General features: G+C 38.2%; 1 protein-coding gene across 1 annotated transcript in view; it reads right to left on the bottom strand.

The window, feature by feature from the left end:
- Positions 1-14,849, bottom strand: part of LOC124149874 — an 89,535-nt gene that overhangs the window by 58,027 nt on the left and 16,659 nt on the right. Inside the window, exons 7-10 of the mRNA XM_046521705.2 lie at positions 11,226-11,411; positions 6,442-6,699; positions 4,166-4,384; positions 1,011-1,202 (exon numbers count right to left, since the gene is read on the bottom strand). Of these exons, the coding sequence (XP_046377661.2) occupies positions 1,011-1,202; positions 4,166-4,384; positions 6,442-6,699; positions 11,226-11,411 (855 nt within the window). The remainder of the gene's footprint in view (positions 1-1,010; positions 1,203-4,165; positions 4,385-6,441; positions 6,700-11,225; positions 11,412-14,849) is intronic.

Raw genomic sequence — 14,849 nt, forward strand, 5'->3', positions numbered from 1 at the left:
TGTTGATAATGATCATGTTATCTTGTGGAAATAACATTATTTGGCGAGACGGTAGTAAAACCATCAACAGCTGGGGTATGTGACAAATGGGGTATGACCACATATAATTATGTTGAGTTCCACTTCTGACAAGAGACAAACACACGAACAACCCCTCTAAACGAAAACAAAACTCTTCCCACTCAAAATATCCTCTCTTCAGTGCGTTCCAATAATCTTCACAGCAATTATCAATAAATATTTTATCAAAAATGATAATCTCACAGTCAAATTTTAGACCATCCCAAAACAGTCTGCCCTCAGCCAATGCTTAATATCAACAATCTTACATTTTGGTTCGGGATTTAAATTCTCAGACCCTTAAATGACCTATTGAATGAAGATTTTACTGACGCTTTAGGCAATATTCGATTTTCATCATGACGTATTAGTGCAAAATAAAAACAGTTTATATTGTATTTACTCGCATGAAGCTGGGTATAAGACAGTTATACCCACACAGGTTCTACTAAGAAAACTGTAGGAATATTGACTGATACACCCCAGAAAACGTGGTTATAACTTTACGAGGACCTTCTGTCCTGAATGAATGAATGCTTGGATGAATACATACATCACGTATATCAGAAACAAGGCTATCTATGTACTTTGTTGATTTTTATAGTAATCAAGTAATCCTTTTTCCCGAACTGACAAACTATCAATATGATATCAAATAAGATCCACTATTCCATGACATACGAGTATGTGGCATAAAAAAGAGTATATATGTGTGATATATGTTGCTGTTACTTACTGGTTTTTACACGGTGGATATCTCGGCTCTAGAATTGCTTGACAACCGAGATGGAGATGCTGGTAATTGACCACACTTTTGACAAATGAACAAACGGAGCCCATGAAACTATACACCTGATACCACAGTATTTGGAAATGTATGACCTTGTGTCACTTGACTACATGGCACCTAACACACTAATAGAAACTAAGGAAGAGTAACTAACACTTACATGCACAGTTGGGTACAATACTATTACTCCATATGCCTGTATCAAGTGTACACAGATACAGCTTCTGTAGGGAGACAGAGTCCGGAATGTCATATTCGTCATTACACTGTAGCTGACATTGGCTACCCCGTGTCCAAGTGTCACAGGCCATGGCCCCATTGTTTGGAGCAGGTAGATCTGGGCAGCTGTGAACTGAAAAAATAAACAGGTTGTAATGCAGGAGCAATACTAGAAAATGTTTTTTAGCCCATGCAGTCCAAGGAAATAAATACATCTACCTGTGTCAATATGGATTTGATAAAAAACAATACTCTTACTATTTCCAAAAAAATAAGGGTGAATGCAGTTACTTTTATTTGGAACATGTTGTTAAAATATGGAACGGTAAACCACGTTTATAACGAACACGCTTATAACAAATTTGCTGATATAACTGAATGTTTTTTGTCACAGACATTTGCTGTGTATATGTTGTATATATGCTTATAACGAACAACGGTTATAAGGAATAAAATTAGTGGTCTCTGAGTTTTTATAACCGTAGTTTACTGTATATAATTTGATTTTTACACCAATCATGCAAGATATTACGTTACCCAATTGATTTTCATTTATTCTTAGTATTTGAGTCATATCTCAGTTGGCCGAAAGACCAGCTCAGTAATTGTAAATATATCTTCTGTGTTCGTCTGTGTGCTTCCTACAATTGTTGTCTAGTCTACTGTATAACATGTTCCCGAGGCAAGGGAATTAATTGACTACATAGGCCAGTTTCCACCCTTGCCGAACTAGGCTGGAATTTTTTGGCTCGATCGTAGCGTCACCAGTGGATATTACTATGTCCCTTCTATGTGCCTCCTACTGATCAATCAGATTCCACCTCTCACTTGCATATCCTTCAAACAAAATAGCAGCTCCCAGTCAAGACTATCTTATCGATAATCAAAATCTATATTGTGATAAAATTGGTCTTATTCCCGAAGTGCATCAAATCACGTGAGCACCTTGTTTAAAAACATGAAAAGATTTGTAAAATATCTGTTTACGCAGGGTTGGCAGTACACATCCTTTGCACATTCTGCAATCGACAATCTACATGATAGTTTACAAACCAGCTATTGATTTCTCGATTGGACGATGCATAGACTCGTTAGTCCAGCCAAAATATAACCCTTTATAATCTGTTAACTCCCTTGCCTCAGGAAGATGACTGAATCATTTCTGCTTAGAAAACCAAGAGTTTCCTACTTTCAAAACACAAACAATGAAACCTCGAAAACACGTAACAAACATAGCAATTACTGATTATGACCTCTGACATTGTCGATAGCAGATTATAGCATTACAAACATTCTATACAAAATGGTCTGCAAAACGACATACCATTGTCATATAGTTCAGTTGAAACACTGGCAGTGTGTCTGCATGGTATCACTTTTACTGGGAAGGGTATTTAATCAAAACTAAACTGAGGGTCAAAAGAAAGTATACTGAGTTTTTTTATGCTATTGAAACCTGAAAGAACTGTTGTTAAATATTATCATGTCTATATAACAATCACTCATTCCTGTAACAGTTTGTAAAAAGAAATCTGTGGCTGTGTAAATTTGTGTAAAAATAAATTCGTTTAATGAAAACTGGGGTAAGAGATGAATTTGCCAGTATATGACCCAAAAAATGTTTGAAAAATTATAAATTTAAAGTTTATTGAGTTCAAGTATAAGATGTCCAATATACCCATCAGCAGTTGCGTAATACAAATTACGTTTTAAAAGTTTAAAAATATATATATATTTTAACCACGTGGGTTTCTGACGCACATTTTCATAATATCTTGTAGAATATTACATTTCCTATCTGATGGTGTAAATGTAACTTCATCATTAAACCATTTTGAGAAAAGACACAAAGTGATGTCTTACATCAAACTGTCTCCACTTTCTATCGTACGCTGATAAAAGTACTGTAGGTTGTTTTGGGTTTTTTATTTTACAGCTTTATGGAAACTGTGTGTAAACAAAATACTGCCCAACATCCGAATGACATAAACACATATCAAATGGTTTTGTATGCTTATATATAACGTTATACATTCTAGGATGCTTCGCTGAAAGATTGAAGGCGCCGACTGGTGTTCCCTTGCGTTGGTGCCCTAGGAATTATGTAAGTCTCTCTGTACAGAGGAATGAGCAATCCTTGAAAAGTTTCATAACCTGCTACTCAGCGTACGGCATTTACCAATATAACACAGTTAAAACAAAACGTCCGCCTTTGCTCTTCCAACGCCATGTTCGTCCCATGGCAACACAATATCTCCCCCAAGGCCGTTGATTCACGTCACTGACGGTATCATGCAGCGCAACCAGCTCCGTAAGCCTTCTATTTCAATGGCTTGCAGTTGCTACAGTCTGCGAACATTAGTGGGGGCAGCCAAGCTGCAACTTGTACAACAGATATACCTCAACTCACAATATCCAGCCACACCAAACTTCGGCTAAGTTGACATGTGTTAGCCCAGACCCAAAATGCACTTGTGGAAAGTTTCGAGTTTGAAGCAAATTAATATACAAAAATAAAACTCCTACATATTGCTGCATGGGTTTATGGAAAATCACACACTGAACAGCTAATGAAATTAGATGTATTTAAATAATAAACAACACGTTTTAGTGTTTCTGTATTATGTTTAAAATGTAAATATGTCTTTTAACATACGGGTACAGGCAATCAAGTGGAACAGCCCTTCAATAACCCCTATTTGGATTTTTAAATAATACGTCACAGGTCATTATATATTTGATTTTGGAACCAAGCTCCAATAAAACATAAGGTTAATCTTAAATTCAGCATCTTAGAAAGCCAATTAAACGGTATTTGAAGGTTTTTTTAAATTTACATTTTAAATGTGCATTTTGCTGAGCACAGCATTCATTGTAACATCTAATTTATTTCATTTGATGTATTCTTGACACTTTCTTTTGTCATTAGATTCTGACATGTATCAGGAATTCAAGGATGTATGAATTGCAGCTGACATTGAAATATACATGATGTAAAAGGTAAATTGTATTCTATTCAATTTTAAATATCATCATGCCTCGCGCAAACCAAAGAGTCCAAAGAGTGAATACACTTTTATGGCAAATGCATCTTACCTTTGCAATAAGAGTTATTGCTACTTGGGTTATCGTATGTGCCATACACCCAATGACCACTCATTTCGTTTGTCTCCTTCTTGCAAGTGATGTATTTCTCTCCTACCAATTTTATAGCCATGTCACATTCCAGTTTGCATGAGGCCCCCTCACGAAAGTTGAGGCAGCCTGGCGTATCCATGTACTCATCATCAAACCTTGGAGGATCACACGTGACAGCTATAAATGAAAGATTAATCAAACAGTATCCACATCAACGAACCTGCAGATTTGACACTACTGATATTTAGAAAAAAATGTTTTCTAGCATGTTAATTCAGCGTCACGTCATGCCAAATGAAATCGATTCAAATGATACATTTCACAGCAGTGGTTTCTAGTTGTCAAATTTCTTTCCTAATGGTCCTATATATAACAAGAAGACAATTAGAAGATAATTCTAACTGGAAGGGTGTTTGAACTGTAGGACCTTCCACACCTTTTCCCCGAATGCCTGGTAACTTTCCCACTAGAAACATCGTGAACCATTTTGACTTTACAAAATCACAGTCCATTTGGCTCTAAATGAGAACGATGAATTGCAAAATAACTCAAAATCGGGACTAGTGTATTAAATGTCAATACGGTAAGAAACAGTCCACCTATAGTTGTGACCATCAGCGGTGACACAAGCAGTTCCGATGACGGGGTCTGTGATTGTGTCAGATTGAGATGACAAGTATCAGGAGATGACACCTCTTATGCTGTCATGCCCTGTACTTTTGTGTAGCACATGCAGTGCGTGTTTGCGCTGTTCCTCCTACCGTTGTACCCCTTCCATTCAAGATGTCAACTTGTACACGTACAAATATGATAGTTTCCTAAACAACTATTTCATGTGATGGGAATAAAAATAAAAATTTGCAGATATTGTTTGGTACAGTATATTAGTTACTGTGTGGGGGCACGGATGGCCCAGTCGTCTAAGGCGCCGCAATTCGCTGTGCAGAGTTGAGTCCCTTGGGCACGCCAGAAATCTATGATTGTGGGTTCGAATCCCGGTTCGCCCTGATTATGTTTGTAGGTTTGTCAGCACCATACCCGTGCTCGTGGGTTTCACCAACAAGGTAAACGTCTAAGGCCTGCATCACTTTGGGCTTTCCTCCCACATTAAGCTGCCACGCTGTGAAAAACTGGAATACTGTTTAAAGCGGCGTTAAACCCAACTCACTCACTCACTCACTCTGTTCTGTGTACCGTATTGACATTTAATAGACTATTCCCGATTTTGAGTTATTTGGCAATTCATCATTCTCATTTGGAGCCAAACGGACTGTAACCATTCTATGACTTATGTTTTTCTCAATGTATTGACTCGTCAAAAATGAAAAAGATGAAAACTATATGCCATATCTTGAATGGACTATGTAAGATGTGACGAATCGTCACATGGCACTGGCTTATGGCAAAGGTACTATTCTGGCTGCATGGAACTCTGGGTAGGAGAGTATCTTTCCAAAATGCCGCCATTTTGTGCAGGTGTGATGTCGACCATTTGTGTTGAGATGGTTTCAAGGAAGAGATTTGTTTGTTTGTTGTTTAACGCCGCACTCGGAAATATTCCAGCTATATATCTGTAGATAATCAAGTTTGACCAGACAATCCAGTGATTGATATTATATAAGCATCGATCCACGCAATTGGGATACGATATCATGATCAATGAAGTCATAAAGCCTGACCACCAAATCCCATAAGTTGCCTCTTACGACAAGCAAGGGTTCATGAAAACCCATTCTAACTCAGATCTTAACAGGTCTCCATGAAAGAGAAATGGTACAGTGTCTTGATGCATTTTGACTCAGATGATGCTGAGAAGAAAAAGGAGAAAAATATTGATTTTGCTGCATGTTACTGTAAAAGTCCTGTATTCAAGTCGGGTCAGATTTGATAAACAGGTATTTGAGTCAATTCTATTCTACAAATCAGAGCCCTATAATGGACCATTGAACATGATCTTAATTTAAACAGACATCAGGTCATACTTTAAACAGCACACCTGGAATTGTTGTTGCATGTAAATCTTGTTCTTGTGGTTAATGAGTGAGTGAGTAATGTTTTACACCGCTTTTAGCAAATTGAATATTCCAGCAATATCACGGTGGGAGCCACCAGAAATGGTACCCATTGTACCCATGTGAAGAATCAAACATGGGTCTTCTACGCTTTAACCACTAGGCTACCTCACCGCCCCTCTTGTGGTTAATGACAAGTATTGTTTGCCGACAGTTACTTACACTGTACTTTGACGAGGAAGAAACATGGCTCGGCTTTGTTGTTAGATGAGTCTGTTGCTGTGAAACTAACTATGTGTGTTCCCACAGAAAACGATCCACCATTTTTGATTGCAGATGAACTTCTTAAAGGGATAGTTTCCTTCGAGTTGTCAGACACAGTGATGTCTGGCCAAATAACATGAGTAGTTGGAGCATTTGGGTCAGCCGTCTTCATGATTGTTGTCGCAGGACAATTGTTGATTTGTGGTGGCTGGGTATCTGCATGAAAACAATTGTATCAGTTTGCAAGAAAACACATTAATCTAAGTTGGTACATGTTATCTTTAAGGCAGAATATCTTGAAGTTATCATGTTTACCATGATCACAAGGGATATCATTTATGAAAGCATCATGGAAACTGAAGTAACACTTTTCAACTGGCAAATGTGACATAATGATGAAAGATTATACATTTAGTCATTCACAAACACTTGCTAAACTGGAATTCTCTCTGACAGTTTGTATACACAACGATATAGTTCTCAATAGGCGCAAAATGAATGACACACAAGTGGTCCGAGTCTTCCAGATCAGAGGGTAACTAACTAACCAAGGTAGAACAAAATAGAGTTTTGTTCAATGTATGCACATGACCATGATGGAAATAAGCACTGAAGAAATATATTCAGCAATGATCAACATATATAGGACTTCCCAAGGCTGAGCATGTTACTTTGAAGGTGTGAACAGTCTTTTCCGTCTTCTTCTGGGCCGATATTTAAATCAACTTACATTTTTTGTATGCCATTGGTGTTGGCAAGGTGACCAATTCTTGAAGGTAAGAACAAGTCTTTTCACTCTTCTTCTTGACTGATATTAAAACCAAGATCAAAAGGTGCCGACTTACATCATGATGGGCCGAGATCATGTCGCTGTTGCCCCCCCCCCCCCCCCCCCCGACCTAAAGTATCCTTGGTAACTTCGTTTTGTCATTAGTGTTAATCATGATGGCGCGTCCGTATCAATTATCGATAGTTTCTTAGCAGGGAACTAGAATATCCCAATGAATTATATCGGTCTCTAGCTACTGGAATGATAAATCCTTGGAACGTTTCATATCCACAGTCAAACAAAATGAACCCTGTTGCTCTTCTCCACCTTCTTCCTTCCACAGTGATACCATTTAACATGTCTACAGTTGCCACAGGCCAAGAGTCATGGCTCAAGCATATCATAAACTGATAACAAACAGTCAGTGTAGTTTCTTGATGAATTTAATGTAAATCTTAAGCTTAAAACTTGAAGGTGGCAAGACAAGACAAGACAAGAAGTTTATTGTATGAAAGGCCTCCGGCCTATATACAAATACACACAATGTATACATACTTTCAACATATATGTGCGTTCTAGGAGACATTTGTATTTACAAGTTCTTGCCGAATATTGAGTGCTTGATGGAGAAATTGAGCTAGACAGTAGATTACACCAGAAGATTGATTAGACATAAGTGATATAACGTTTTCGGATATCTTGGTAAAACTCACAGATAAAAGTACATGAAATTCGTCCTCAACACCCATATCACACAATGGACACAAACGCATAGATTTTAACGTATTTTGTCTTCTTCCGGTATTTACTCTAATATCACTCAGTCCCATACGAAAACGCGTGAATGTTGAACGAAGATTTAAATTACAAAAAACACTTAAATATTTTTCAGGCTCCAGTAAGGAGTTGAACGATCTATACACATCATATCTGCTACTTGCATTTAAAGTAGACATCCATGTTTGATAAAAGGTATTTACAATTCTTTCTTTGAACATATTTACAAACATACAGGTGTTACCAACTCCTTGATAAATCCAAGCATAGCCAAAGCCATTTGAGAACAAAAGAACCCGAATAATTGATGCCCAAGTTGTGTAACCCAGATTATCATAGTTGTATAACATATTGTAAGCTTTCCTTGGCAGTCGCTGTTTGTGCATAGTAAGTATTTTTAGCCAATATCTGATACAACGAATATATGAATTAACGTACAGAGTACATCTACCGCACTCTCCGTAAACAATATTATTAGGGGAGTTGACTCCAGTCATTAAACATTTTTTACAAGCAAGAAGATGTACTTTTTCGATTGTATTAAAATGTTTAAAACCCCATAATTCAGAGCCATACAAAAGTATTGGTTGTATCTGTGTGTCAAACAATTTAAAGAATATACTTGGTGATAGAGGCTGGAGTTTAGATAAAGTTGACAATAACATGACCATGGCTTTTTTACCCCTGACAGATAAATCCTTAACAAGATTAGCCATACTTAAACTTGCTAACAACTTTAACTCTCGAACCCTTATATAACCATTTTTCGACTGCAGCTAATGGGTCACCTCTTCTAAAAACGACTATGTTTTTCTTTTCTAAGTTTACAGTGAACTTCCAATCATCAGTGTAATCAGTCAAAATGTTTAATTGGTTCTGAAGACCCGAGACTGAGTGTGATATAAGAATAACATCATCAGCAAACAATAATAAGAACAATTCTAAAATATCCGGACATAATTGGACCCCGTGTTTGCCACTGTTCAATATTTCTATACACAATTCGTTAATAAAGAATGAAAATAGAATGAGACTTAATACGCATCCTTGTTTCAAGCCAAGCGGACAATCAAAAAAGTCAGTGAAATCACCTTTACAACGCACACACGCCCTGACATTAGAGTACATACTTTTAAGAATCAGGTACATTTTGCCCCGTAATCCAGCTCTCCTAAGGCACACCCACAGTTTATGACGATTTACAGAATCAAAAGCCTTCCGGAAATCAACAAAAGCTACATACAGTTTTCTCCCACGTTTCATCAAATATTTTTCTATAATTGCATTTAATGTAAAAATATGATCTGTAGTCGAATAGTGTTTTCTAAACCCGGCCTGATATTCTGGAATTCTATCCCTCATATTTGCCCATAACGTTAGTCTGTTGTTTAATATACTCGAAAATACTTTCCCCAAAATACTGTTTAATGTTATACCTCTATAAGTATCTGCATTGCTAGCATCTCCTTTCTTATGAATAGGTATAACAATGCCCTTCGACCACGAACTTGGAAATACGCCTGAACGAAAAATCATATTAAACAATTCTGTAAGATAGGGCAAAATTATCTCCCTTGATGATTGCAGCATTTCAGCAAGAATATTATCCAGTCCCGGGGATTTACGTTTTTTAAGTGACTGAATTGCTGTCAGTTTCTCATGAAGTTGAATATCAGATTCAAGGATTTCCCGATCTATTTCAGAAAAGAAATCATCTTCATTTATAGGACCATATATGTCATCAAAAAGCGTATGATCAAATACGTCATTTGTTGAAAATACTTCTTTAAAATGAATTGCCCATTCAGCTTTTGAAATGCTACAAGCAGGGATGTTTTTCATGTTAATGGATCGAACCTCTTTCCAAAATTTCTTAGCATTACCCATTGCATTACATGGCTGTCTAATTCTATTGTGTCGTATCTTGTTCTTATATAACCTGATTTCGTACTTATATCGATTTCTTAAGGAACAGTAACTCTTTCTGCTATCAGCAGACTTGTTACTTCTAAATTTCCGTAGTGCTCGCCTCGTAGCACGTTTTGCCTGCATACATTCAATGCTATAACGTCTGTTAATCATGTAGCCATTCTTAGAGCATAAGACTTTCTTCATGCAGCTGGCGGAATTCAGTAAATAGTCCACGAAGCTAGTGGCTGGTGTCCTACAAGGCCTGTGTTATTCCCAAATCATAACTGTACTATAGCTCTCGTTCTTTTTAACCATCAATATTATAATACAAAGGGATATCAGAAAAAATTGAGCCTGGTATATTTTAGTGGCTTGTTGGTATCTCTACATGGGACATTTATTAGTATTGATCTGTGTAAGTTGAGTCAGCTTTCATGATTTGATGTGCTTCAGTCCAGACTTCGACTCTGAGATACCATACTCTACGTGGGCCACCATCTCTTATGGCCTGTTAACTAAATATAATCACAAACAGAAGAATTTCTTTCTAGTCTCGACGCAGGAGATCAGAACAGGATCCATAACTTTTATCCAGAGAGCCAACAAGAATCCAAGTAAACCAAGAAGTCTGAAAGCAACACCTTCTTTTTGGACAGCAAAGGCAAAACACATATCAAACTATTTATCATGGGGAACAACTATGAAAGGTGGAGTTGAAACTAACTGGAAAGATGGTGTTTGTCTATCAAAGAGAAGCGATGCAGCAAACTTTGACAAGATGACCTGCTTCATCATGTTGCCATTGCTGCTATACTGGGGATGTAGATATGAGCTTCTGCCCTATAAAACTCATTCATCAGATCTGGCCCACAGTCACTACCACCTGTTTTCATATTGGACAAATCACTTGCGTGGTCAGAGATTTCACGTATAGAAGTGTTGTGTGTTCTATGGTTATCTACGAGTGTATCAAGGCATATGATGTCAAACTTCTGTGTGGTCCTGATTGATGTCTCAACATACTCAAATAGTGGAAATGCCATCTTCCCAAGGCAAGACTGTTCACTAGCCTGTATCAAAGACAAGTTTCCACTAGACTTTGAAAAGTAGGCTGGTGGACGCTCTTGCCTCTGGAAGATTGGAAAGTCAAACCTCTGCTCACACGTAAACACTGTTATAGATGCTAGACATATGGTAGACCTGATTGGCGAGTGGGTACAATAGTCGAAGACGAAACTAGTTATGGGAATCAAGAACCTGTATTTTAATGTAATGAATGTCTCACCTTCACACATCATGTCATATGTTGTCCATGTTTTGTCTTTGGTACACATTGTCCATTGTCCCCTGACCGGTGCATAGCCATTCTCCTCATCACAAGTCAACCAACAAATGCTCTTAAAAATCTTCCCATTGGTACAGCGGAAGCTCTTGCCATGCTTTGGTAGTGTTAGTTCTGTACATTCAGTTGCTAAAAATAAAACAGAGTAGGTCAGTCATCAAACAGGGTTTTTTTAAAAAAGATATAAAACACCATTTGGCAGTGACAGAGCTTTTTTTTTTATCTCTTGATAATAGAACAATTTCATGAAAAACATGCTGCCAGCGGGATTCGAACCCACAAAGTCTGCACCGAAATAGTCTTCTGCCACGGCGACATGGAAGAAACATTATGAAATTAACTAAATATTTACTTACTAATAGTTTCTCCGTCTGGGAAATATGTGTTTTATGTTATCCTGTGCATTGTACGTTTGTGTGTTTTGGTAGCTCTTTGTTCAAGAAACGAACAGATAGAAAAGACATAACTCTTATCTTGATAAGGTCTATGTCTGTTCATAATAGTGGCATCAACATGGGCTTGTAATATCTAGGTGGTTGATGTGATCGAGTTGGTCCTATATGAATTATATACTTGCCCCGGATATGAATGTCTCTACCCGAGTCTCGAAAGACCAAGGTGCTTGTTCAAAAGGCTCAGGGAACACATTTCAGGACTCACACAGTGTTCTCATAGTTGAGCATAAATTATATTAAAATATGGTTATCAAAACAATATTTAAACAGTTTAGGAGCTAGAGTTCTCTGAATGTTGGCCATGTTTTCAGTAGGTTAGTCCAAACAGACCATGGAGTCTAAACGACATCATCTGCATGCCAGAACTTCTACACCTAACAGCCCAGAAGACTGGACTTGAGGAGAAGTGGGTGAAACTCACATATGAATCAACAGTCACACGTGATCAAACAGGTTTTCGTTTCATCTTTGAGAGTCATTTAGAAGTTCTAGCAGTAATGTGTATCTACTATCTTTTGAAACAAAACATGATTTAATAATATGTAGAGATTGATAAAAATACAATAAGAAATTACATACATTTGTAGAAGCAAGGGATTAGGTATGCACTGGACCCTTTTGTTGTTTTAAGCTGCAGAAGTTTTGGCAGATATTCAGAAAGAAAAATAGTTTGAGGTCTAACCTTAGGTACAGCGCTGTCATCACACTATAAAATCATATATATTTTCAACAGATGTCCTCTTCACTGTCAGCTACTCCCAATTAGCCTTTAGGAAAACCTAATCCCACTACCAGTGCCACTAGCGTGCCTGGGGCGGGAAAATGACATTTCTTTCTTTCACATAACCAACATCACGTAGATGCAGATAAATTGGGGAGAAGGGTGGAAAGACCACTGATGCAATTGAGGTTGAGGTAGAATTATACACAGTGATAATGATTCCTTGGAATACCCTTCTCTTTTTTCATCATAGCCAGAATTAACCAAAGGGAAAGGTGGGATGTAGCTTCTTATAGCCCTGAACACCTGACAGCAATGAAATATACATACAGAAACAATAACAAAAAAGCACAATACTTGATTCTTCCTCTGAAAGTACCGTTACATTGGCATTTTTATGACGTCACTTTTGGTATTATGCCGCCACATCATGGTCATGTGACATCACTTCCTCTCTCATGACGTTACAACTATTTATGTGGGTGATCTCTTCCAGTTCCAATGATGCCACTTCCGGTTTTACTTAGGTCACTTCCTTTGATGACGTCACTTCCAGTTATCTGACATCATATCTAGCTTTGAGGAGACTCCAATATGGTGTCATTCCCTTGAACCATACAGCCCCTCAAGATGTTATAATATGAGTCCAGCCATTAACCTAAGATCTGTCACACCCTGGCCACAAATAATCAAAAGGCTAACTTACCTTCTAAGGTTGTAGTTGTTGGAATCTTCATACACAAATGACCTGAGAAACAAAAACCTGTGCTTCTACTGACGGTCCCAGTGAATATACCCCTCAAGATCAGGTTGGATATCATGCAAGTAGAGGTATTGTGGGGTTTCCACTGACAGCTTGATACGACTTGTCTGACAGAGACTGAGTTTCATGATGCTTAGCTGGTATTTCATGAGCCGTGCAGTTCTCAAACCTTGTGCATGGCAGTAGTTATCGGCTATAGTTGTCTTTAGCCATCCTGCAATATTAGCCTTTGTGAAGTCTTTTATCGAATTTTGACTTACAGGAGAAGAACAGTCATTGTATGTGTCTTCTAGGCATTTCAGATGCTGTTGGAGTATTCTAACTGTGAATAGGAGTCTGTCGGGATGATCCACAATGCTCAAATGGAATGGTGTTTATGTCCTATCAGTAGTCATGGCCGCAGTAACTACGGCTAGAAGGAAAGCTGTCTTCCTCGAAAAGTGTATATTGTCGTGCTTCCATTAAGGCCGACAGGATGTTGGATAAATCCCATTTTGAGAAAGTGTGTGGGGTTTTGATATCCTCTAGTAGTAGAGACTTCGATTGTGAAGTGTGAAGTTCAAAGCGTGCAGGTGAAGATTGTGGATGCTGCTGTAAAGTATGTGCGATCTGGGCTGGCACAGAAGGTGATCTTGTAGTTCTGGTTCTTCCAAGTGTAGAGGAAAAAGTCTGGGAAAACACTTTGGTCAAGTTGGGATTTGACGCCTTCTGTGTCCTCAACCTTCCTCAGACCTCGGTCTTTGACTCGGTGGGATGAACCAGGAATCCCAGGTAAGACAGCAACTGTATCAGAAAACTGTTATTTTTATAAAATTTGAGCTGGATTCTGAACTGCAGAGAGAAAGTCGTCGATGTTCGATGAAAGCCTGACTAGATGTAGATGTGCAAATCGAGGAGGTTATCAAAGGGAATAGGCGGAAATACTGGGACAACTTGGATGGACTTGGATGGGACATGAAGAAATTGAAGCTGATTAACCCATGAGTTCTGCGATTTTTGATCGATTCGAACTGAAACTTCGGCGGACCTACAGGATAATATTTGATGAGGAACTTCTAATCGATTATCATGCACATGTCTGACATAATATTTTTCAGCACTAGGGAGACTGGTAAATAACATTCCATGGAGGTGTCTGAACGTCCCAGTGCATGAATCACCCCTTTGACTAGTAGATTCCGTATGCCAGATATAATTAACTGACTAGAGTGTTTTGCAAGTGCTGGACGTTGGTTGAAATACCCTGTCCTCACAACTTTGATAAACCAGCGGTTGGTCGTAGTGAGGTCGTTGTTGGCATAATGTCAAGTAGGGTAGAGGCGTGCTCCTCCTTCCAAACCGGGGCACCAAACGAATCTCGTCCAGATGTGACATGTCTCCTTGAAGGTGAATCGTGAGGCGCTCTGAAAGACTCGGTGAGTCACTTATGAGTCTTTACCACCATGTTTACAGTGGAAACCTGAAAGCTTCCTTTGGTTTCCCAACGAGCCTCGTCCAATACCAAGTGAAGTTCCTTGTTAAAGAATTCAAGTTATGTGATTGGCTGAGAGGTATTGGCTTTCTGAACGGGCTCAGATATTCGAGAGTAAACCAATTTCATCTCGAATGGTGTATCGAGTCCAAAAAAA

This window comes from Haliotis rufescens, unplaced genomic scaffold, assembly GCF_023055435.1.
Source record: "Haliotis rufescens isolate VD_foot unplaced genomic scaffold, xgHalRufe1.0.p SCAF_4, whole genome shotgun sequence".
NCBI classification, from domain to species: domain Eukaryota; kingdom Metazoa; phylum Mollusca; class Gastropoda; order Lepetellida; family Haliotidae; genus Haliotis; species Haliotis rufescens.